This window comes from Chrysochloris asiatica, unplaced genomic scaffold (assembly GCF_000296735.1).
Source record: "Chrysochloris asiatica unplaced genomic scaffold, ChrAsi1.0 scaffold00115, whole genome shotgun sequence".
NCBI classification, from domain to species: Eukaryota; Metazoa; Chordata; class Mammalia; order Afrosoricida; family Chrysochloridae; genus Chrysochloris; species Chrysochloris asiatica.
The window spans coordinates 4,656,991-4,681,250 of record NW_006408633.1 but is presented as its reverse complement, the minus strand read 5'-3'; the positions used below and the strand labels follow the sequence as shown (position 1 = coordinate 4,681,250).

General features: G+C 39.0%; 1 protein-coding gene across 2 annotated transcripts in view; it reads left to right on the top strand.

Annotated features, from left to right (window-relative positions):
- Positions 1–512: 512 nt before the first annotated feature.
- The window catches only part of SRP72 (signal recognition particle 72kDa), a 48,107-nt gene continuing 24,359 nt past the window's right edge, over positions 513–24,260 (top strand). Inside the window, exons 1-10 of one of the 2 annotated variants that reach the window (XM_006868045.1) lie at positions 513–633; positions 2,693–2,813; positions 6,367–6,490; positions 7,909–8,052; positions 8,131–8,242; positions 14,626–14,657; positions 16,486–16,610; positions 16,699–16,756; positions 22,051–22,182; positions 23,182–23,310. In XM_006868045.1, the coding sequence (XP_006868107.1) occupies positions 525–633; positions 2,693–2,813; positions 6,367–6,490; positions 7,909–8,052; positions 8,131–8,242; positions 14,626–14,657; positions 16,486–16,610; positions 16,699–16,756; positions 22,051–22,182; positions 23,182–23,310 (1,086 nt within the window). In that variant the 5' untranslated portion in view covers positions 513–524. The remainder of the gene's footprint in view (positions 634–2,692; positions 2,814–6,366; positions 6,491–7,908; positions 8,053–8,130; positions 8,243–14,625; positions 14,658–16,485; positions 16,611–16,698; positions 16,757–22,050; positions 22,183–23,181; positions 23,311–24,260) is intronic. The other variant, XM_006868046.1, reaches the window with a different exon arrangement.

Sequence of the window (24,260 nt, the reverse complement as noted above, 5' to 3'; positions counted from 1 at the left end):
TCAGATGCCAATTACTCAAGTATTTCCAACCACAGACGAGAAGTTGTGGCTTTCTCACCTGATACTTTTACTCCTCCCCGCCCCAAATATCGCAGATTGTCTACTTTTCTTCACCTCTCTTTCAAATGACTCCGCTGATTTCCAGTTATTATTTTATTGTCCACTAGTACCAACAACAACAGCCACAAAACAAAATATAGACCATAAAATGCTGGCGGGCGCAAAAGGGGCTCAGATTCGCCTTGTGGGTCCAAGACACCCCCTCACATGCAGCGGTCACCCCGGAAACACTCGCTGCTTTGACTCCTCTCCTGGACTCAGACCAGTGTATCGGTGGTAAGATGTATCAACAACTCCAATGATGCAAGTTTCTCGGTATGAGGGCTGAAGATTACAACCTCCGACGCTGACTAAGCAGAAAACACCCCTGCCCCAAGCCTCCTAACAACCATCAACTTCCTTCTCCTTTCGTACTTCTCTGGGATCTGCTTCCGGAGCGAAGGTTACCCCGCCCCTCCTCCAAGATGGCGAGCGGCGGCAGCGGGGGGGTTTCTGTGCCTGCGCTCTGGAGTGAAGTTAACCGTTATGGTCAGAACGGCGACTTCACGCGCGCTCTCAAGACCGTCAACAAGAGTGAGTGTCGGGACGGGGGCGGGCGCTGGGGCGGGCCCGGGCCAGCGGGAGGACATGGCCTCTTTCCGGCGCGCGCGACCACCTCGGTGTAGACGCAGGCGTGGAGAGACCCCAGTCGCCCGGGACTTGGGCCCAAGTGTCGAGCGGGTGCAAATCGCTGCCCCTGTCTCTCTGGGCCACGTCGGGGTCTGGGGACTCTTAGAGCCACGTGTACTTCCCCATCTGTCGCCTGCGGGAAGCGAAGGAGAGATTTAAAGAGACCGCACCTCCGGGCGCCTTTTCCAAACTGTCTTCTCCTCTACTTTCATTGCTATTAAGGCTTATTTTGCAAATATCGCAGATTGCATACTTCTCTTCACCCTCTTGAACGGAGGGAGCTAGACAATGTTGCTGAGAGTGCTTCCTCTCTTGGCGAGGGTAGGAACCTGCCTGGGACACGTAATTTGGAAGCTGAAGCTGACAAGGTGGGAGCGGTACAGATCCTCCTGAGGGGAGAGGGAACGTGTCAGGCGTGTCAGTTTCACAGAATCGCCTGTGTATCATTAACCAGTATGATGTGTGTGTGAAAGCACCCACTTTGAGAATAATGTCGGAAGAAAAGTTGAGATTCAACTGATTATATTCTTTTATCCTTTACTACATAATATGGCCCTGCTTTTTAATGCGCTCCGTTTTGCTAAAATGTTGTCTACTGAAGATGTCTTCTGTATTGGCTAGATTTGAAATTTAGCACGTGAGGCATAATTTGGCTGTTCAAAACAATAAGTAGCAAATTTTGTTGTGATTACAATACACTTTCAGTGACTTGAACATTGAGGAAAGGAACTATCAATTAAAATTGTTTAATCCACACAACAAAACTTGACTTGATTGCTAACACAAGTTTAGCGGTTCAAACCCAACAGCGGCTTCTTGAAAATCTTGTTATTGTTAAGTGTTGTCAGTCGGTTCCGATTCATAGTGGCCCTGTGTAGTGTTTCCGAGGAGCAAGTGGTGGGTTTGAACTGCCGACCTTGCAGTCCAAACCAGTCTTGCAGTCCAGTGCTTATCCTACAGTGCCACACCAGTCCTGGAAACCCTCTGCTGGGTTGCTATGATTTGGAACCAATTCAATGGTACTTACAACAACAATAACACATAGGTTTTTAATCAGTAAAAACAATAGTTTGTTCTACAAATATGTCTTCCTAAACAGTAGAAATTACTTTGATTCTTAGACTGAGAATTGGACTCCAATAATTGAAGAACAAGGAGAGTGAACCTGGTCAATCTGACACTGAACCAGTTGTTTAACACTGAAACTTGGCCACCTGTGCTTCTCTTTGGTTGAGCAAAATAAGTTGTATTTGTATTATGTTGTTACGTGCTGTCAAGTCAGTTTTGACTTACAGCGACCATGTGTCCAGTTTCCAAAAGGAATGGCTGGGGGCTTTGAACCACCAACCTTGTGGTTAGCAGTCCAGTGCTGATACTAACAGCACCGTGCGAATACTACATATTTGTATTATGCTTTACAGTATATAAAGTTTTTACAAAGTAGTCTTTGTAATTTTAATTTCTAAGATACGTAATGTTCTTGCATTCATTTTATAGTTCAGGATGCTCAGATTTGGCAAGTTAAATGACTTGCTTAAGACCTCATAGCAGTTAGTAAAACATGTGCTTTCAAGTCTTAAGTTATTTGATTCCATATTTTGCATGAACTTTTTCTTTTTCCCTATAAAGTAATGAAATATGTAGCATGATTCCCAAGATGAAGAATCTGGAAAAATTGCCTGGCTTGCTTTTCTGTTTTCACAGGGAAAAAAAAAAAGAATTCTACACATATGACTTGATAATCTTTCATCTGTTTCACTGAAAATCAAATTTATTAAGTTATAATTCTCGCTGTAGTATAATAAGTTAAAAATGAAGATGAGTCTTTTTTAAGTGTTTCTACTAATTGTTCCTACTGCAGTGAACTTAGAAATGTTAGTTTCCTGAGATGGGGTGGGAAAATTAGTAAAAATGTGAGGAGATGGATGTGAAATTATGGCTTTCCTATAAATTTGATTTCTAGTTCTACAGATCAACAAGGATGATGTAACGGCCCTGCACTGTAAAGTGGTATGCCTTATCCAGAATGGAAGTTTCAAGGAAGCTTTGAATGTCATCAATTCTCATACCAAAGTGTTAGCCAAGTAAGTGATTTCGCTGTTTGTTCAATTATTAGAAACACTTTTATTATAGCTTTATCCACTTGTATTATGGTGCTGTGGGTTAGGCGCTGGGTACTGACTGAAAGGTTGACAGTTGGAACCTACCAGCCGCTCCTCAGGAGAAAGATGATACAGACGGCACCCATAAAGATTTATAGTCTCAAAAACCTTATGAAGGGTAACCATGAATGCAAATCACAGTGAGGTTATTTTTTGTTTTGTTTTTATTGATTGATTGACTTCCTTTCTTGCTTTCCTTTTTTTTTTTTCTTGACAGTGGTATTTCTGGAACTAGAAATAGCAATAGTAATTTTTGTCTTTCTTTAATTTTCAGCAGTCTTTTCTTTACTCTGCTCTTTACTTTAAGAAGTCTACGTGGCTAGTAGGTTAAGCACTGGGCGGCTAAACACAAAAGTTGGTGCTTCAAATCTACCAGCCACTCTAAGGGCGAACAATGAGGTGGTCTGTTCCAGTAAAGATTTCCAGTTTGGGAACCTCATGGAACAGTTCTCTTCTGTACTGTAGGGTTGTTAGGAGTTCGACTTTTTTAGCAGGGTGGACGGGGCTATGTGTTCCTTTTAAACTGAAAGGCTGTGGGATATAAATGTAACAGTTGTCCTTGGAGGAGGTAGGGAGAACAAATTGACAGAAGTTAATTTAAATTGGAGGGGGCCAGATTATGTAGGATTGGTATGTATAAATGAATGATAGATAGACATCTCTAAGATGGTATGGCAATTTTAGCCTCATCTCTGTGTCTACTTCCATTGGGAACTATTTAGGTGAATATGGTTTTAGGCCAGTATATTTCAGTGTCGGGCGCTCCTCAGTAGTTTTTCTAGTATATAGCTGGCTCTTCCCGCCTCCTGTTTAAAAAAAAAAAAAATTCTTTATCTTCAAATGTACATATTTCAATTACTATTTAATGAAATGCGAACTTAACATTCTAAATCTTTACTGTAATTTGATTTTTATTTACAGTTTTATTAAACACTCAAATGTCTTTTGAAATGAGTTTGCAGTATATTCTTTAATGGCATTCTGATGTAGAAGATGTAGAACTGAATATAGTATATTTCTTTTGGTTTAGAGGGAGGGTATAAGAATTTTTATATGTATTTAACTATATTTGCAAAAGCAAACACTAGAAGAGAAGTGTTGTTGTTAAGTGCTGTCGTGTCAGTCCTTACTCATAGCAACCCTGTTTCCGAGGAGTGGCTGGTGAGCTTGAATTGCCGACCTTGCGGTTCAAACCAATCTGGCAATCCAGCACATTAACCTGTCCGTACCACACCAGGACTCCAGAGAAGTGGTTCATAAAGATAGTTGGTAAAAATAATCACTGGTAGGGGATCAGAAAAAATGATAAGTTTGGATTTGTATGTCTTGCTTTTATATAAATGTATTAATTTTTTTAAAAAGGTAAATAAAGGGGCCTCTGCTTTCTGATTTTTTTAACCACTCCTGAGAAATATTTATTAATAATGTTGCATAAATTATTTGAAAATAATATGGAAAAGTTAGCATAAATTTTTATACAGATAACTTGATAACATTTCTAATTTTGACTGTCAGTGTTTTGTATTTACTTCTTACAATCCAGGCCTATATGCTTTTTACTAGGATTCCTTTTTTTTAACTTCTCATTGTGAATTGAGTGAAGGTTTACAGAACAGATCATCAGTTTTACATTAAACAAATCATATGCTTTGCTTCATTACATGGCTCTAATCCCCTCCATGTACCAACAGTTAACAGCATTTACTTCTGTTCACTTTAACTACTGCATTCCTCCCTGTGTCTCCCTCTACCTTCATCTTTCCTCTGCTAACCTTCCTTTTATTATATATTGCCTGCCCTGTCACCCAGGTTAACACGTGTTTTTACTCTTTAGCCTGTGAATAATTTTTCCTTCCGCCCCCCCATAACCATCATAGATTGTTTCTTTTATTAAGAAAACCTTTGTTTTTCTTTTCCTTCAACCTTCTATTGTGAATTGAGCGAAGGTCCCCAAAGTAGACCATCAGCCTCACACCGAACAAATCATGCACTCTGCCCCACCACACACCCGCAGTCCCCTCCGTGCGCCAATGGTCAACAGCATTCGCCTTCACTCAGCCAACTACCACATTCCTCCCTGTGTTTCCCGTCACCCCATCTCCCCTCCACCAAACTCCCTCCAGCTGCACTATCTGCCCTGCCACCCACACCAACTTGCATCCACCCTCCAACCTGTGATCAATCCTCCCCTCTCCAACGGTGCCCCGCTCTCACAACCACCACAGACTGCCTCTCTCCTTTTCCCCTTTGTCTGAACAATTACAGAATCCCCAGCTGCAAAGCAACAGTGACACACTCCCTCTCACCGCCCATCTCAAACTCCACTGGGACCCAGTCTCCACTCTGAAGCTCTGAACTCTCCTCTGTAATTCTTTTGCTTAGATATGTGGATTTCTCCTGGGCTATAGTTCACCCTGGGCTGTAGCTCACCTGGGACGTAGTTCACTGGGGCCTTAATAGCTTACTCACTGCAGCTCACCTGGGGCTGTGGCTTTTAAATCTTTGTAATAGCAGAAAGCTTCATCTTCTCTCTTAGAGGGGCTGGCAGGTTGGCTTTCATATCTTTGTTGTAGAGGGTCCCTGCAGTGTATCTACCCAGTCTGACATCTTACTGGAAGCCTCTCTACATTCAGGAACTTCTGGCTATTTTGTGATGTAGGGAAATTTTCAAATGTTTGTTAGGCCGGTAAATAAAGAATATGTGCATTTACTTGCTGTTTTTTCCTCATGAGTTAATGTTCAAAGTTAGACATTTCTGGTATAATAATATAAATGAAATTTTAGATCCATGAATGTCAGCAGTGTTTTTGGAATTGTGTGTTTACTAGTTGTTTTGGTAGAAATGCTGTGTTCTCAAGATTTTCAGTATATTTATTTTTTATGGAATCATTTATGTCTTGAACAAATTAAAAGCATTGATGCTGTATTAAATTAGTAGATATAATAAGTTTTTATAGTGGCCCATTTAGAATAGTGTTCAGATTGTCTTTGTTTCTATGAAATGTTGTTATTTAACTAACTCATGATTTCTTATTTAAACGTTTGTTTAAAAAGACCAATAATTCTAATAAGGATATCCATGAACACTGGCATGGAAAAGTCTAGAAAAATTGATGTAATACCATTTTCTTCCACTTAACTAGCTATGTGAATTTTGGACAAGCCACTGGCCTTTTTCAGTTTTCTCATCTGTTGTTATGGGGGCTATATAAGTAATACACATTGGTTGCTTACAACAATGTCTGGCACAGCGTGGATGCTCTGCAGTGTTGTTGTTGTTGTTAAGGGCTGTCTAGTCGGTTCCAACTCACAACGACCCTGTATAGGGTTTCCGAGGTGTGGCCGATGAGTTTGAACCTCCTGCTGTACGGTTCAAATAGACCTTGCAGTCCAGCGCGTTAACCCACAGTGCCATACCAGGATTCCTTTGCAGTATTAGCTGATAATTAAATGATGTTATTATTTTCCTTTTCAGCAACTCTCTTTCCTTTGAGAAGGCATATTGCGAGTACAGGCTGAACAGAATTGAGAACGCCTTGAAGACAATAGAAAGTGCCAACCAGCAGACAGACAAACTAAAGGAGCTTCATGGACAAGTGGTAATTACTGCTTTAAAATACCTGTTGACAGTCATCCTGAGTGGGCTTGACTCTACCTCTAACAAGGAGCAGCAATGCTCCACAAAACTGACCACCAAACCAGTTGTTTGAGGTTTGAACAAAACCCCTCTTGATCTTCTTAAGCAGTTGCATATAACTAGTGTTCTATGAACAAATGACTTCCTCAGAGTAACAGAACAACTACTCTTTGAAATTTGGACTTTTCTCAGTTGGAAAGATGAAGACCAGTAAACTTACATACTTTACAGTCTTTAAATAATATTTCTTTATAGTATTTGACTGGTATTTTGTTCTAATTTTAAGATTTAGAAAATCATGGTAAATAAGAATTCTGATGAATTCAGCTAACCTGTGAAATCCTTGAAGATGTTTTATTTCAAGAAGTTTCTGAGACATAAAATTGAATTTAATGTAAAAGAGGATTATTAATTATGAGGGGACAGAACGATGTATATATTGTTGCTGTTAACTTCATTCAAGTTGGTTCCAATTCATAGCAACCTTGTATAGATTTTCTGAGGAGTGACTGGTGAATTTGAATCAGCAAACTTTTGGCTCAAACGACCTTGTGGTCCAGTGCATTAACCCACAGCGCCACACCAGGACTCCATGTATATGTTGTTGTTGTTAAGTGCCATCGAGTCCTTTCTGACTCATAGTGACCCTGTATAGGGTTTCCGAAGCGCACCACACCGGGACTCCATGTAAATATTAGAACTGGTGAAACCTTCTTCAAGGTATTTTTTTTTTTTTAAAGTCAATTTAGGACAAATTATGTGTGGTGGCTCTGTAGGTTAAGTTCTGGACTGCAAACCACAAGGTTGGTGGTTTGAATCTACCAGTCACTCGGAGGGAGAAAGACGAGACTTTCTGCTCCCGTGAAGATTTCCAGCCTCGGAAACCCTGTACAGGGTCTCTATGACTCAGAACTGACTCCATGGCACATAACAACAACAACAAACACTAGTAAGTGTTTTTGTTAACATCTAATCATGTTCCTGTTTACTGGGTCTCAGTAATCATTTTGTGCTGTGGAATTTTTTATTTTAGATTATTATTAGAGTTGGATCTAAGTGTAACGGTTAATGATTTCTGTAGAAAGATTTTCTTTCACAACTCACTTAGGCACTTGCCTAACTCAAGAGAGTAGGTAATCAAATGACTTTATGCCAACATATCAGTATAGTAAGGATTCATTGCAAGTAACATTTTGAAAGGAGTAATAGCACACAGATCTAATAAAAAATTATGAAAAGAAACTCAGACATTTGATTGTCATGTCATGCTGTGTTAGTTTCCTGTTTAGTGGTTTCTGAAATGGTTTGTATGGTGTTGTAGACATAATAATAACATCAACTTCTCCTCTGATGATGATTACTTACCATTTGTCCCTTTAGTTATACCGGTTGGAACGTTATGATGAATGCTTAGCTGTGTACCGAGATCTCGTCCGAAACTCTCAAGATGACTATGATGAGGAAAGGAAAACAAACCTTTCAGCAGTTGTTGCAGCTCAAAGCAATTGGGAAAAAGTGGTTCCAGTGAGTGTCCTTGCATGCCCATACAGCGTGAAATAATATTCCTCTTTAGTGTTTGACTGGTATTCTGTTCTCTGACAGGAGAACTTGGGCCTCCAAGAAGGCACATATGAATTGTGCTATAATGCAGCATGTGCACTAATAGGACAAGGTCAGCTGAACCAGGCAATGAAAATTCTACAAAAAGCTGAAGGTTGGAAGTTTATTAAAATTATGGAAAATGTAATGTTCATATAACTTTGCATAGTATCTTCAAAAATTGCGTTTGATTTTTGTGGAGTAATTAAGTGGAGGTTATTAATGCAATGGGAGTATCTTAAATGTCATTAATCTTCTCACTTGAGTTTTTTACCTTATTTTCCCAATATTTCTGTCTGATCCCTAACCCAGTCCACGTATTCATTTTCAACCACACCAGACCTTAAAGATTGAATTTTGAGCAGTAGGTTTTTGAACAAGTTGTTATGAATGTTATATGTAAATAAGATGAGGTATTTCATTCACCTCAAGCACTCAGTACCAGTATGTGGTGGTGGTGTGCGGTGGAGTCGGTTCTGACTCATAGTGACCTTGCATAGGGTTTCCAAGGCTGTAAATCTTTATGGGAGCAGAAAGCCTCATCTTTCTCCCGCAGAACAGCTGGTAGTGTTGAACTGCTGACTTTGAGGTTAGCAGCCTGACTTGTAACCACTACACTACCAGAGCTCCTTAGTGTATGACATAAGTATTAAGTAGCAGGTACTCATATCTAGTCAGAGTGTGGTGTGCCTGTGTACTATATTTGTGCTATGAAACATTTGTACATTCAAGCATATCTTAGCTTCATTTAATATGTTCCCTTATTTATATGCTTTGAAGTCTTTAGGAATAAAGAAAATAATTTATTAGGAACTTAGATCTGGTTTCAACTCCTGAGAGGCGTAGGCTTTTCTGCATATATTTCCTTGTTGTGAGGGCTGCAGTGAAGTGTGAGGCATATGAAAAAGTTAAACAATATTCTTCACTGTTTAATGGTGAGGATTAGGGTGTTATAAAAAAAAATTGTTTGAGCTATAATTTTTGGTTTGTTTTCTTTGACTGGTTTGCCTAGTGCCCTAAGCATAACTTTATTTTATTTATTTCTTTAACTTTTTATTGTGAATTGAATGAAGGTTTATAGACAAAACCATCAGCTTTACTTTTAACAAATTATACACTTTGTTTCATCTCAATGGTAGCAGTTCCTTCCCTATAACAACAGTTATCCTACTTCCTCCCTGTGGCTCCCATTAACATATTTCACAAATGAGCAAAGCAAAAATATTTGAGGTGCACATATAAAAAAAAATAAAAAATGTTTTTTTCATTTAAATGCCCAGCTGAACCAGGCACTGAAAATCCTACAGAAAGCTGAAGGTTGAAAGTTAGTTAAAATTATAGAAAATGTAATGCATTCTGCAAGCCAGCCTCCTGCTGCAGGTACACAGCCTTACTCAGTCCATGGGCCTAGAGCCTGCAGCTATTCTGTCTCTCCACTTTTCTAGGTAGGGAGCTCATGCTTCACTCATGCTCTTCCTTCGTGATGGTCCTAAAATTACCTGTTCCTGATCTGAAAGATTACCTACTCTCTCCTTTTAGTTACACATTTTTTGCTGTGACAGTCACAATCTTGTGAACAGTTACTTAACAATCGAATTATAAAATCCTATCGCCATCATCTCCCAACCCCTTTCACCATTGTTGTTGTTAAGTGCTGTTGAGTCGGTTCTGACCCATAGTGAACCTGTACAGGGTTTCCGAGGAGCAGCTGGTGAGCTTGAACCACCGACCTTGAAATTCACATGGCTTTGCAGTCTGACGCATTAACCCACAGCGCCACACCAGGACTCCATTTGGAAAAAAGGAAAACTATCCAGTGGGGAGTCTACCTTACTCCCCTCATTCTGAAACTAAGTACACTCATAATAGCTTGTAAGCTTGCCACTTCATGCCTTTATGTTGTTATAAATGCCATTGAGTTGGTTCTGACTCATAGTGACCATTTGTAAGGTTTCCAAGGAGTGGCTGGTGAGCTTGAACTTCTGACCTTGTGGTTCAAACAGACTTTGCTACGTAGCACATTAATCTGTAGCTCCATACCAGAACTCCTGATGTCTTTATAGCCCCGCCCCATTTTTGATAGTGTCTAAATTGTCTGTCTCTGGTAGCGTAGTGGTTATGAATTGGGCTGCAAACCTTAAGGTTAGCAGTTTGAAACTTCCAGCTGTTCTGCAGGAGAAAGATGAGGCTTTGTGCTCCCTTAAAGATTTACAGCCTTGGAAACCCTGTACAGGGTCGCTGAGTCGGAACTGACTCTACTGCATATAACCACCACCACTATCAACCCAGTACACTGAGGAAACAAACTTATTCCTTGATATCAAGAATCCTGCCATTCCAGTTGGGATTTTGAGCAACTGCATCCATAAGCAAAATCCAGTTCATCAACTTGTAGCAATTAACACTTGATCACAGTGTCAAACATCTTAATCTTCATCTGGTGGAGTTCTGGTCAGCTATAGCCATCTAAGCCAGGTCAAAAATATACACTAGCTGTAAGTTTGAGAGTTCATCCTTGCACTTCAGACCAGCTGACTGCTTCACTCTCAACCCTAACCCCTAGGGGCTGGATCAGTGCTTATGGGCATCACACATCTCCTTAATCTTCAGACCAGCCAGTCTTTCCTTTTATCTCTCTCATCTCAAGGTCAACAGGTGCCAATAGACCAGGGCCAAACTCAGCCCATGTCTTAATTGCTGCATTTCCCCACTTCCACTCACAAGTAGACTCAGTTGGGTTACCTTTAAGTTTCAGTTCTAGAAGGGAATTTTCCTTGATGGGCTGACTTTTTTTTTTTTTTTTGCCTTGATGTCTCCAAAGCAAACAGCTTGCTTGCAATTCAAATAGCCAAATAGTTTGCTTTTTTCTATAGGTCTTTCTTTCAATAAGAATCTTGTTTCCCAGCAGTTCTGGGTTGCTCTGCATGTCTTTTTAAGTGGGAATGTCCCAACTCAGAAGGTTCTGGGTGGGGCTCAGGATTCTACCTAAGGCCCCAAACTCTACAAAGGTTTAACAAGGACCTTATTCCCTGGGCAAATTCTAACTCTCCTTTTAGCAAATCTAATCAGTTATAGACTAAAGACAGGCTTATAAGTTTTCTGTAATCATAATTCCCAATATTCATTTCTGTCATACAGGATTGTCTATTTTACAGTAGTAGGCAGGGAAACCAATATCCACTCATAAACATTTTTCCCCTCCTTTACCCATTCATCCTATGTCTCAATCCTTGTATGTACTTACAGAGCACTGTTGTTCCAAGGTTGTATAAATCACTATTTACCTCTGTCCCATTTAGGCCATGCATACCTCCCTGAGTCTTCCCTTGTCTTCATTGTACATCTGCCTCTTGTGTATTGCCCTCCCCCTTGCATATTGCCCAAACTAACATGTGTCTACCCTCTAGCCAGTGTATTATTTTCTCCTCCCTCCCACTCCTGATAACCATCAAAGAATGTTTCTTTTAGTATGGGAATCTTTTCTTAAACTTTTACAATAACAGTCTCTTACAATATTTGTCCTTTTTTGATAGACTAATTTCACTCAGCATGGTGTCCTCCAGGTTCATCCATGTTATGAGGTGTTTTGCAGATTTACTGTTATTCTTCAAGATCGCATAGTATTTCATTGTGTGTATATACCAAAGTTTATTTATTCATTCTTCCATTGGTGGGCATTTAGGCTGTCTCCATCTTTTTGCTACTGTGAATAGTGCTGTGATGAACATTGGTGTACACATATCTACTTATGTCCTGGCTCATATTTCTTGTGGATATATACCAGGTAGAGGGATTTCTGGATCATAAAGTATTTCTACTTCCAACTTTCTGACAAACCTCAATACTGTTTTCCAGAGTGGTTGAATTACTTTATAGTCCCACTAGCAGTGTAGGAGGGTCCCAGTCTTTCCACACCCTCGCCAGCATTTGTTGTTCTCTGTTTTGTTTTTCAACTTTGCTATTAATTCTGGTGTGAGATGATATTTCATTGTTGTCTTGATTTGCATCTCTCAAATGACTAATGCTTGTGAACATTTCTTCATATGTTTGTTGGCTGCCTGAATGTCTTCTTGGTGAATGTTCTTTCATGTCCTGTGCCTAATTTTCAATTGGGTTGAAGAGCTATAATGTCTTGATCACACCCAATATTGACAATGGTATGGGGAAAGGGCATTCTTACACATTGCTGTTTGAGTGTAAAGTCATATAGACTCTGCAGTGGGCTTTGCAGCTTGGCTCTGTGTAGCAGCTTAAAAAAATATGCATATCCTTTCAATCAGTAATTGTAGTTCTAGAAACTTATTTTAGAGAAGTAATTAGATAAATTTACATATATAGATCTATAGGAATGTTTAAGGAATAGTTTATTTTTTAAAATTATATATTTCTGTCCTCTTGTAAAACAGCCCAGAGGCCACATCTAACTTTCTCTGTCTTCACAAGAGGGAAGGAGAATTAAATTCAAAATCAACCCAAGGTCAATTCTTAGGACGTGGAGGTCAGACATGCTTTCAACCTATATTCTTCTTAATCTTCTTTACCCTATCATGACACCAGCAATCTCTCTCACAGCACTCTGCTTCACATCTGGCTTCGAAAGTCTGTTGCAATGGTCACCCAGAACTCACAAGCAATACTTATGATTATGGGTTTATTCGGGAAAGTGGGCCGGGTACAACTCAGCATCAGAAACAACTCAGGACTCAGCAGTTGTCCAGGTCAGGAATGCCTCTTCTCTGCCCTACTGCAGTCATGCCTCACTCTTGTCTTAGGCTTCTCAAGAGGTCCCTTGGCCTCTTCCCTGCTCTAGCAAGTGTTACAAAGTTCCATTAACCAGGCTGAAGGCCCAAAGGTAGATTGGGGTGCATAAAACAGCAAAACAGCACCAGCAAAAAAAAAAAGAAAAAAAAAACAAACCCAAAACAACAACAGCAACAAACTAGACTGAATACTGCAGTCTATAATTACAGAAAAGGGAGAGGAGGGAGAGAAGAAAAAAAAACAAACCTGTAGCCTAATATGAATATGACTTTAATGTCCTCTCTTCAGCTTCTTGTTTTCAAAGCTGCCTGAGAGATTTCAAGATGCCATTGTTGGTTGTTATGCTATACCTCAGGGTTTAATTTAATTTTCGGCCTGTTTTGTTTTTAAACTCTTTCCCTCTCTACAGCCGTTTCCTGGCTTTTCCAGTATTAAAAAAAACAAATGTTCAGGCCTGCTCTTGGGCTGAGTATCTGTGTGCATGCGTGGCAGAGGAACCCACCAGTGGTGAGGGTGGGGGGTGTCCACTAGCTCAGGCACCCCTCTAGTCACCAGAATGGAGGTGCGCAAACAGTGGGCGGGGGCCAATGACCAGATACCAAACAAAAAGAAAATCAGAACAAAATCGACAAAGCGTGTGGTCCACCTTGGCTCCAAGTTTCCTGTGCTGTTTCTCCGTGGTGTTGCTGCTCCCCCGCTTGGTCTCGCCATCTGGTCTCGCCCAAGATGTTGGCTCTGGGCCTCCGAGCCCAGCCCACCAGATTCAAACGTATGCAATTTCTTACTTCAGCTCCAATTTCCACAAGCTATAAGCCTTCAGACTTTTAAAATATTCCTATCTCTGTGGTTCTTGGTTTTGGAGCTCTGCCCTGGATCTGCTGTGCCTGGTATTCTGTGGTATGGCTGACAGCGAACTTCACTGCACCTCCACTCTCAGATTATGGAGCTCTGGCAGCGTAGTTGTTACGAATTGGGCTGCGAACTGCAAGGTCAGCAGTTCGAAACTACCAGTTGCTCCGCGGGAAAAGGTGAGGCTTTCTTCTCCAGTAAAGATTTACAGCCTCAGAAACCCTGTACAGGGTCACTAGGATCTTTGGTAGCATAGTACTCTTCAAGTTGGGCTGCTAACTGCAAAGTCAGCAGTTTGAGTTCCCCAGCTGCTCTGACAGTGAAAGTTGAGGTTTTCTGCTGCTGTAGATTGACAGCCTTGGAAAGTGTATACTGGGTCTCTGTGAGCTGGAACCATCTTGATGGCACACCACCACCACCACCACCATTCCACCATACTTTTCTATAATTTTCTTTTACATGAACAGATATATGTTGTTGTTGTTACCATTGAGTCAGTTCTGACTCATCTCAATCCTGTAAAGAGTTTCCAAGAAATGGCTGGTGTGGTTAGCAGTCCAGTGCTTCTCCTACAGTGCCACACTGGGACTCTTATACGTACACACACATATGCAGGTATGCACACAGACACATAAATATACATACATTTATATATTTTTAAATTCCTCTAAAAAATTTTTACAGTGTATACACTAAAGTTGAAAGAGAAATGCCAAAAAGCTAGAATAATCAGGGACTGGTAATATTTTTGTAGAATATTTGATGATAATGTTGAATTTCAAATGTACTTGTCATTAAGATTATCTTGGAATCTCCCCAAGAATTTAATGGTGAAAGAAAATGAGAATTACCCAGCCTCATTAATTTAAAACAATTTTTCTCCATTAGATCTGTGTCGTCATTCACTATCAGAAGATTCTGTGAGTATTCCATTGTTATTAAATAAATTTTACACTTTAATATAGATTTGAAGATGACTTCCTTGTAGCGTTTATTGACTTTGTGGAATAGATGGTGTTTAACTAAACAGAAATCTCAGTAGAAGCCCTCTTAATCAGCCAATTGATAAAATCTAGTAGACTGAGAAATCATAATACAAGAAATTTGCACACCTAAGCATTTTACTTTCAATTCCTATAAATAGATTCATTCTCTAGTTTTAGAATACAGTACTAAGGCCTTTGAATATGAATCTTCTCAGGAATTTCATACATTTCTTACTTTATATATAATTCAATAGGGTTTAAGTCCTTATAGATAGATAGATAATGATAGCTTTTAACCAGTTCTTCTAACATTTTCCTAGCTCTCAATTAAACAGTAATTTTTTTTTTTTTTTTTTAGAAACTTCATTTTTCTGTGGGTTTTATTGAAACCTTTTTCACAATTATACTTTTTTTTTTTTTTTTTTTACTGTAATACTTCATTAAATTTTGTAATTTCCTTATGAAACCCAACTGGCATAAATAGATTTGGAGACAGACACATCTTGACTTCTTGCAGTATACACCCAGAAGTGAGATGTAGTGTTTTCTGGAAGTGTGTACTCTTCTAGCCTTGAGCATTTATTGTACCCTAGACATCAGTCTCCCTTTTTTAGAAAGAATGGAGAACGTAGACTAATCTAGAGAGTTGGTTAAGAGAATTTCTACTTCAGTTACAGAATTAGCTCCAGCTTTTGCAGTTCTTTGTACAATGGTATTTAGGACCTTCCAATCTGGTGTGGTGCCGTGGGCTAATGCGTCAGACTGCAGAGTCATTTAAACTGCAAGGCTGGTGGTTCAGGCTCACCAGCTGCTCCTTGGAAACCCTATACAGGGTCGCTATGGGTCGGAATGGACTCGACAGCACTTAACAAGAACAGCAATCTTTAGATGGGTCAGAATTGATTTGACGGCACTTAACAGCAGCAATATTTAGAGTGGAGTCCTGGTGTGGTGCTGTGGGTTAATGCGCTGGACTGCAAAGTTGGCTTGAACTGCAGAGGTTGGTGGTTCAAGTTCACTAGCCGCTCCTTGGGAACCCTATACAGGGTCGCTGTGGGTTGGAACCGACTCCATGGCACTTAACAGCAACAACAAATCTTTAGAGTTGGGTAGAATTGAGAACAAAGCATTTATAAAATCTGTTCTTATGAGAAAACTAGTTTTCCAAAATTTAGGGGTATGATAGTAAAAAGTTAAACCTGCATGCTGGATTTTTAGATTAAAAAAAAAACTACTATTCTTGGCCTTTTAGAGAATGCTTGTTGTTATTGTTAAGTGCCATTGGACTGGATCTGATGCATAGTGACCCGGTATAGGGTTTCCCAGGAGCAACGGATGGGTTTGAGCAGCCAACCTGTGGTTCAAAGTCCAGTGTTTATCCTGTAGTGCCACACCAGGAATCCAGAGAATGATAATGACCAGTAAATTGGTGGTTATTATTCCCATCTATCGGGGAAGCAGCTGATGGGTTTGAACCGCCAACCTTGTGGCTAGCAGTCTAGTGCTTATCCTACAGTGCCACACCAGGACTCCTGAGTATGTTGCCATATTCTTCCAGCATCTCTATTTTGCCATTCTCATTTAAACCTCTCTGTTTGGGTGATAGGTCCTAATTATTCCAAACAACTGATTCTAGGGGAAAATTCCTGAAAATGAACATGTCTTCTTTAGTGTTGCTTATCTTTTATCTGTGTGGATTACTTGGTAACTCTGTAGGTCACATTGGAGAATGTACAGAAAAAACTGTTTGTTCTTTGCTTAGGATGGGACTGAAGAAGACCCTCAGACAGAACTGGCCATCATTCATGGTCAGATGGCCTACATTCTGCAGCTTCAGGGTCGAACAGAGGAGGCGTTGCAGCTTTACAATCAGATAATAAAACTAAAGTAAGTTATTAAAATGATGTTTCTTATAGGGGGTGAAATTTCTATTTTAAAGGTTTGTGCCTTTTTGACCACTGTTTCTTGTTTACAGGCCAACAGATGTGGGATTGCTAGCTGTAATTGCAAATAACATCATTACCATTAACAAGGTATGAAATATCCTGACTTTCCGACACTGAAGGCAGATTTACCTCAACTTTGACCTGGGATTCCCCACAAACCCACTGCTATCCAGTTGTCATAACGGCCCTGTGTAGGGTTTCGAGGCTGTAAATCTTCACAGGAGCAGAAAGCCTCATCTTTCTCCTGCAGAGTGGCTGGTGGGTTTGTAGTGCCAACCTTGAGGTTAGTAGTCTAGTGCAGTCCACCACTAAGACTTCCTTTTGTTCTGGGTAGGTGTTCAGAATCCAGTTGTAGCAGAATCACAGTGGAGATTGTTATTTAACTCTCATGATGATGATTCTATAAAACACATTCAAGTAATAAAGCCATTTTTTTAGTTGCAGATCAGGAACTCTAAAATCTTTTCCTTCTCCCAGTTAATCTATAGAGAATATATTCATTAGAGATCAGAATTGCTTGTCTGTTTTCATCTAGAGAGTCTGAATACAGACTTTTACTTCCTAGTGGTTATTTTGAAATAGAGATATGTTCTCTCTTGCTGTTATTATCTTTCTATGTGTGTAAAACCTTAAAGTATGTACAAGGGGGCTTCAAAAAGATTTTGCAGGAATGCTGCTATCTTTTAATTCTGTTTTGTTTTTTTTTTCCCCATGAAGTTTTTGACGTCTCCTCACATATGTTGATGTTGTTTCGTGCTGTTGAGTTGGTTCTGACTCATAGTGACCCTGTATAGGGTTTCTGAGGAGTGCCTGGTGGGTTTGAACTGCCTGCTGACTTGTGATTAACATTCCAGTGCTTATCCTTTAGTGACATACCAGGACTCGCATATATGTTTTGTTGTTCTGAAGTGCCATCAAGTTGGTTCTGACCCATAGTGATCCTGTGTAGGGTTTCCGAGGAGCAGCTGGTGAGCTTAAACCACCGACCTTTCAGTTCAAAGGGCTTTGCAGTCTGGCGCATTAACCCACAGCACCACAAATTGGTATGGCTCTGTAGGATCAGCACTGGCCTGTGAACCACAAGAACCAGAGGGTCGGCAGTTCAAACCCACCAGTTGCTCCTTGGAAACCCTACAGGGGCTGCTCTGAGTTGGCAGTTAACAATAATTTTGAAGTAATTGTATGAATCAAATTGACTGGCCTTTGGAACCTTTTATTTATTTATTTTTTAGTCTTTTAGAATGGGAATATACTTGTTTTATTTCCAGAGTAAGTATTTTTATTGTGAATTGAGTGATCATCAGCTTTTTATTCAACTAAGCATATGCTTTGTTTCATCTGAATTATTACAATCCCCGCCCTGCAACAACAGTTATCTTACTTCCTCCCTGTGGCTTCCCTTTTACATCTTATATTTCACAATAGCAGAGTAAAAAAGATTTGATATACACAGATAAATAAAAAACTGTACATTTATTTAAATGTCCTAAGGGCCTATTCTGCTAGTCATCCTCCTGCCCACAGGTCCACAGCCTTACTCAGTCCATGAGGAGCCCACAGCTGCTCTGTGTCTCCATGCCACTGCCTCTGCCACCATCTCTATGGTCGCTGCTTTTCTAGGTAGAGATCTCATGCTCCACTCATGCTTTTCCTTCTTGATGGTCCTGGGATCTTCTGTTCCTAAAATGAAAGATTAAGTACTCTCCCCTTTTAGTTATACATTTTCTTCCATTATAGGAGCTCTGGTAGCGTAGTGGTTACGAATCGGGCTGCGAGCCGCAAGGTCAGCAGTTTGAAACTACCAGCGGTTCTGCGGGAGAAAGATGAGGCGGTCTGCTCCCGAAAAGATTTACAGCCTCGGAAACCCTGTGTAGGGTCGCTGTGAGTCAGAACCGACTCCATGGCACATAACAACAACAGCCATTACAGTTGTGACAATCACAATTAATCCTGCTAACAATTATTCACAATTGAAAGTATAAAACCCTATCAATCATTGTCAGCCCCCATCCCATAGAGATCCATCTGAAGAAGAGGAAAATTACTCAGTGGGGATTTTACTTTGCCCCCTCATTCTGAGACTAAGCACACTCATGAAAGCTTGTAAGCCTTCATGTCCCCCACTTTTTTTTTATTGTTTTGTTTTGTTAAGATTTTTATTGTGGATTGAGTAAAAGTTACAGGGCAGATCATCAGGTTTACATTCAACAAGTCATGCACCTTGTTTCACTACAATGATTATAATCCCCTCCATGTCCCATCAGTTAACAGTGTTTCTCTTCATCCACTTTAGCTTTTTCTTTTTTAAACGCTCATGCATATATAATAATTTACATCACTAAAGGGCGCATTCTACAAGTCTGCCTCCTGGTCTCCAGCTCTTAGTCCCTCACTTCCCATGAATCTGGAGTCCTCAGCTGCTTCCTCTCTCCATGTCCCCATCTCTGCGTCCATCTCTGGTGTTGCTACTTCTCTGGATAAGGTCTCTCATTCTGCTTGTGCTCTTCTCCCTTGATGGTCCTAGGGTCCTTTGTTTCTGGACTGTAAGGTTAACTGTTCTTGTTACAAAACTTCTATCTTTACGATTGTGAGAATCGCAATTAGTCAGGGTAACAATTACTCACTATTGAATCATAAGAATCTTATCTCCATCTCTTAAGCAGACCCATCTAGACAAGATGAAAACTATTCAGTGGGGACTCTTTCTTTCTCCACACAATAGTTCCCCATTGTTGATAGCTAATGTCTAGATTGCCTATCCCTATCAATCTAGTGCATTAAGGAAACAAAGTTTGTTATTTGGTATGAATCCTTCCATTTTGGTTGTAATTTTGATCAATTGCATCTATAAGCAAAGGTGTAGTTCATCAAATTGTGGCAGTTTACACGTGCTCACAGTATCAAGTATCTTTATCTTACTCAGTTCGAGTTCTGGGCAGTTAGCCATCCAAGCTAGGTCAAATGGGTACTAGCTGCAAGTTTGGGTGTTCATGCCTGTCTGTCTGCACTTCAGCTTCACTCCTAGCTGTAGTCTACAATGGCTAAGTCAGTGATCATGGGCTCAGGAGTTCACATGTCTCCCTAAATATCAGACCAGCCAGGCCTTGTTTGGAACTTTAAAAAAAAAAAACCAACAACATTTTTATTGTGAATGAAGTGATGGTTTTCAGACTAGATCAATTTTCCATTCAGTTCATATACATTTTGTTTCATGTCATTGATTGCAATCCCCATAATGTAGCATCACTTATGCCACTTCCTTCCTCTGTTTCCTGTTTCCATTTCTTTTCCTTTCCTAACACTTCTGACCTTTGTCCTTAGGCAAATGTTGAAACATTGTCTTAATGGAAAGACATTTAATGTTGTGATTTTAAATCTAAGTCAGTTGTTGTTAAGTGCTGTTGAGTCAGGTCTGACTCATAGCAACCCTGTATAGGGTTGAACCCCCGACCTTGTAGTTCAAGTGGACTTTGCTGTCCAGTGCATTAACCCTCAACGCCATACTAGGACTCCTCTAAGTCAGTAAGAAACAGGAAAAGTATCTTAACATTTGCATATGAGTTCTTTGGGTATGCCATGTAATTTTTCAAGTCCCATCTTATTTAATCACTTCATAATCTTTTTAGGTGCTAGTACTTGCCTGTGATGTATAGTATCTTTAGGGCTGAGAGGAGTTAAATTTGTATGTTACAGCCAGTTAGGGATAGAATTTGGGTTCAGATTCTATTCCTTGACACCCTTTCTTCCTAATGCAGAAGTGTAAACTGTCCCAGATGTGGGGCAGTAATATTAAAGGGAGTAGTTTCAGGCCATTGGCAGGGTTCAGGATTCCAGAAATGTATGTCAGCATCTAAGTCTTCCTAGTGTGATGCTGTGGGTTAATGCAAGGTCAGTTTGAATTGCATAGTTGGTGGTTCAGGCTCATCAGCTGCTTCTCGGAAACCCTATGCAAGGTCGCTATGAGTTTGAATCGACTACGTGACACTTAACAACAACAACATGCTTATGAATGCGTTGGACTACATGGTTGGTTTGAACTGCAAGCTCAGTGTTTCAAACTCAACCAGCCGCTCCTTGGAAACCCTATACAGGGTTGTTATGAGTCAAAACAGACTAAGCAGCACACAGCAATACCAACATGCTTATTAATTGGAGTCCTGGGATGGTACTATACAGCATAATCATAAGCACTGAATTGCAAGGTTGACCATTCAAACCAATTGCTCCTTGAAAAGCCTGTACAGGATTGCTGCTAGTTGGAATCAATTTGACAGCATTTAACAAAAAGAACATGCTTATAAATTACTTGAAATGCCAGTCATCTTTTTATCTGACTTATATGTACTTGTGGGGAGGAATGTGTGTGAACTGTACAATGAGCTTTCTTTAGTCAACTGGTACTCTTGATTATTTTGTTCAAAATAGTGTTGGTTATAGTAGTAATACAATACAAAAGAAATGAAAAACAATCTTCATTGTTACATGGTTTAAAATTTCTTTCTGATGTTGAAATAAAAATTGTGCATGTTTAAGTTTTTTGTTTGTGTATTTCATAACTACAGTATTTGGTGAAAGATATATGGGTTGTCAAATTTGAGCTGACTCTTGAAGGATACAGTTTGAAGCTTAAGCAATAACATATGAAGGAATATTTATGATTTGTAAAGAAAAGTGAGAATACAGATTAGAGGGTATGTACATGTTGGTTGATTAAAAAAAAAAAAGATTGATAACAAGGATGGAAAGTCTTGAAAATCAGATTTTTGAATAATAAAATACCATGATAGCAACATTTAAGAAAATCATATATGTAGATGTGTATGTGTGTCAGTGTATACATACATATGCATGCATGCATAGATATAAGCAGGCTTTAAAAAGTTTGTGGAAATATTCTATTATCTTTTAATTCTACTTTTCCACAAACTTTTTGAAACCCCCTCAAATGTGTATATTTGTATATATACATACATACAGTAACACAGCAGGGGGCTTCAAAAAGTTCATGGGAAAAATTCCATTATCTTTTCATTCCATTTTCCATGAACTTTTTGAAGACTTCTTGTGTGCACATACACACTCTCTGGTAGATTTGAATGACAGGTTTCATTCACTTATGAATTCATAAAATATTTGATTGAAGTATTATAAATAATTCACATAAAATTATTCACTTTATTCATTTATGAATGAAGAACTTATCACGATGTATGTATCTTAGGAGTTTAGGCAACCCAACCAGGTTGATATATACTTTTCCAAGTTTTGTGTCATGTTTATATATAATAACTAAGTGAAAGAATAATGAGACCATGAAGTGTTAACAAGTTGAAGTCTGAGATTTCTGTTAATAGTGGATCATTTTTTCTCATATTTATCAGGACCAAAATGTCTTTGACTCCAAGAAGAAAGTGAAATTAACCAATGCAGAAGGAGTAGAGTTTAAGCTTTCCAAGAAACAACTGCAGGCTATAGAATTTAACAAGGCTTTACTTGCTATGTACACAAACCAGGTAGGTAATGGACTTCTGGTTACCCAGCTAAACCGTTCAGAATATGGCATGTTAGGCATGATAGGTGTATTAGTCTAATCTGCTTATATATGTTTATATATCTTTTGTGTTAAAAAACATGTATGTGTGTTTTTTTTTTTTCTTTCTTCAGAATATCATGTATCAGATTTTGTTAAATAAGTAACTTGCCCAATTCTTTGTGAGTGTGTGGGGCTGATTGCTTTTAAGATGGAGAAAACAATATTTGCAACACTAAATGAAGTGCTTTTCTCTCTATTTGATTTATAATCTGTATTTAAATAAAGAATCATCAGAGATGCTGATAGAGATTGTAGCTTTCAGATTCATCTTACATAATCACATCGAGTTGTAGGAGTTATACTCAGAGGTCAATTCTAATATGCATTAATTCTAATTCTGATTTAGTATTTTTCTTGAGTAGAGGTTTTCAGTGGGTTAGTGAGAGGTTGTTGTTGTTATGTGCCGTGGAGTCAGTTCCGACACATAGTGACCCTGTACAGGGTTTCCGAGATTTACAGGTAAATCTTTATGGGAGCAGAAAGCCTCATCTTTCTCCCACAGAACAGCTGGTAGTACTAGTTTTATTCAGAACTGAGTTAAGTTATTCTTAAATGCTTTAGCAAGAAATACCTGTATGCTTGAGTGAAACTAAGTTAAAATATTTTGTTTAAAGCACATGCTTACACTTGCTGTGTGCTTATTTTTTAAAAATAAAAGTCATGGTATTTAAGCATCCAAATGAACAATTAGAACTTGCCCTTTATCAAATGCTTTTAGAACTCATAGCTTAAGTTCAGTAAGTGGAATCTCTTTCTTACAGGTTAAAATTGGCAATAGATTCTATAAACCACTTCTCTTATTGTAGGTATTTTTCACTTTTCTTTTTTTCCTGCTAATTTCCTATTACCTTTTTTTTTTTTTAATCATTTAGTGTTAAATTAACTAGCTTATTTTTGTGTGGGGAAAAATGTCTTTTAGGCAGAGCAATGCCGCAAAATATCCTCCAGTTTACAGTCCCAAAGTCCTGAGCATCTCTTGCCTGTGTTAATCCAAGCTGCCCAGCTCTGCCGTGAAAAGCAACACACAAAAGCAATAGAGCTCCTTCAGGTAAGGGAATTACTTGAATTTTTAATGAGGTATCAGGCATTTGCAGCCATGGTTCATTTTTATTATGCTTAATAACTTACAAGCCTTTGATGTGAAAACTGATGGATGTGTACCACAAGACAAATTCCAGAATGCCACTTTGCTTTAGTTCTTTCCTGGATTTGAGCTTTTGTGTTTTATGTTAAGTTTGTATTATGTAAATATTTTCTACAAAACCTGAAGAGTGCTTTTCACTTGGAGATCATATACGATGAGTTTAGAGGTTTATTTCAGGCTTGTCATACATACTCCTTTTTTCATTAATGTGTTGACCAGAGAATCTTACTTCAACTTTTTGAAAAATTATGAGGATACTGACTTGCTTTTTGTCAGTGGAAACCAGCTTTCAAATTATACATTTTTGGCCTTCCTGAGGGTAGGTGGAAAGTTGAATAAGATGGAATTAGGACCATCGTGAGAGGCAGTGTTGAGTCGTAAGGACCATCAGTGAAAAGGCTTGTCTTAATAGAAAAAAGAATAATTCTATGTAGTTTTCTTAATTAGTACTTCTTTACTACTAGTGAATTTTAAAACACAGTGGGCATAAAATAAAATTTTTCTAAAATTAAAAAATTTTGGAGGACATTATGTTGAGTGAAATAAGCCAATCACAAAAAGACAAATATTGCATGAGACCACTGCTGTAGAAAAGTTAAGGAAAGATTTTCTTGCTAATTGAAACATTTTGTGATGGTTACAGGGCATGTGCAGGGGGGCAGTGAAAAAAAAATAAAGTGAAAAGAGATAAAATAACAATTAACAGATGGTAAAAAAAAAAAAAAATTATGTCTAAAATCAGAAGTTCAATCTTTTTTTTTTTTTTAATTGTTTTTATTTTGGATTGAGTGAAAGTTTACAGGGCACATCATCAGCTTCACATTCAACCATTCATATAGCTTGTTTCATTACAT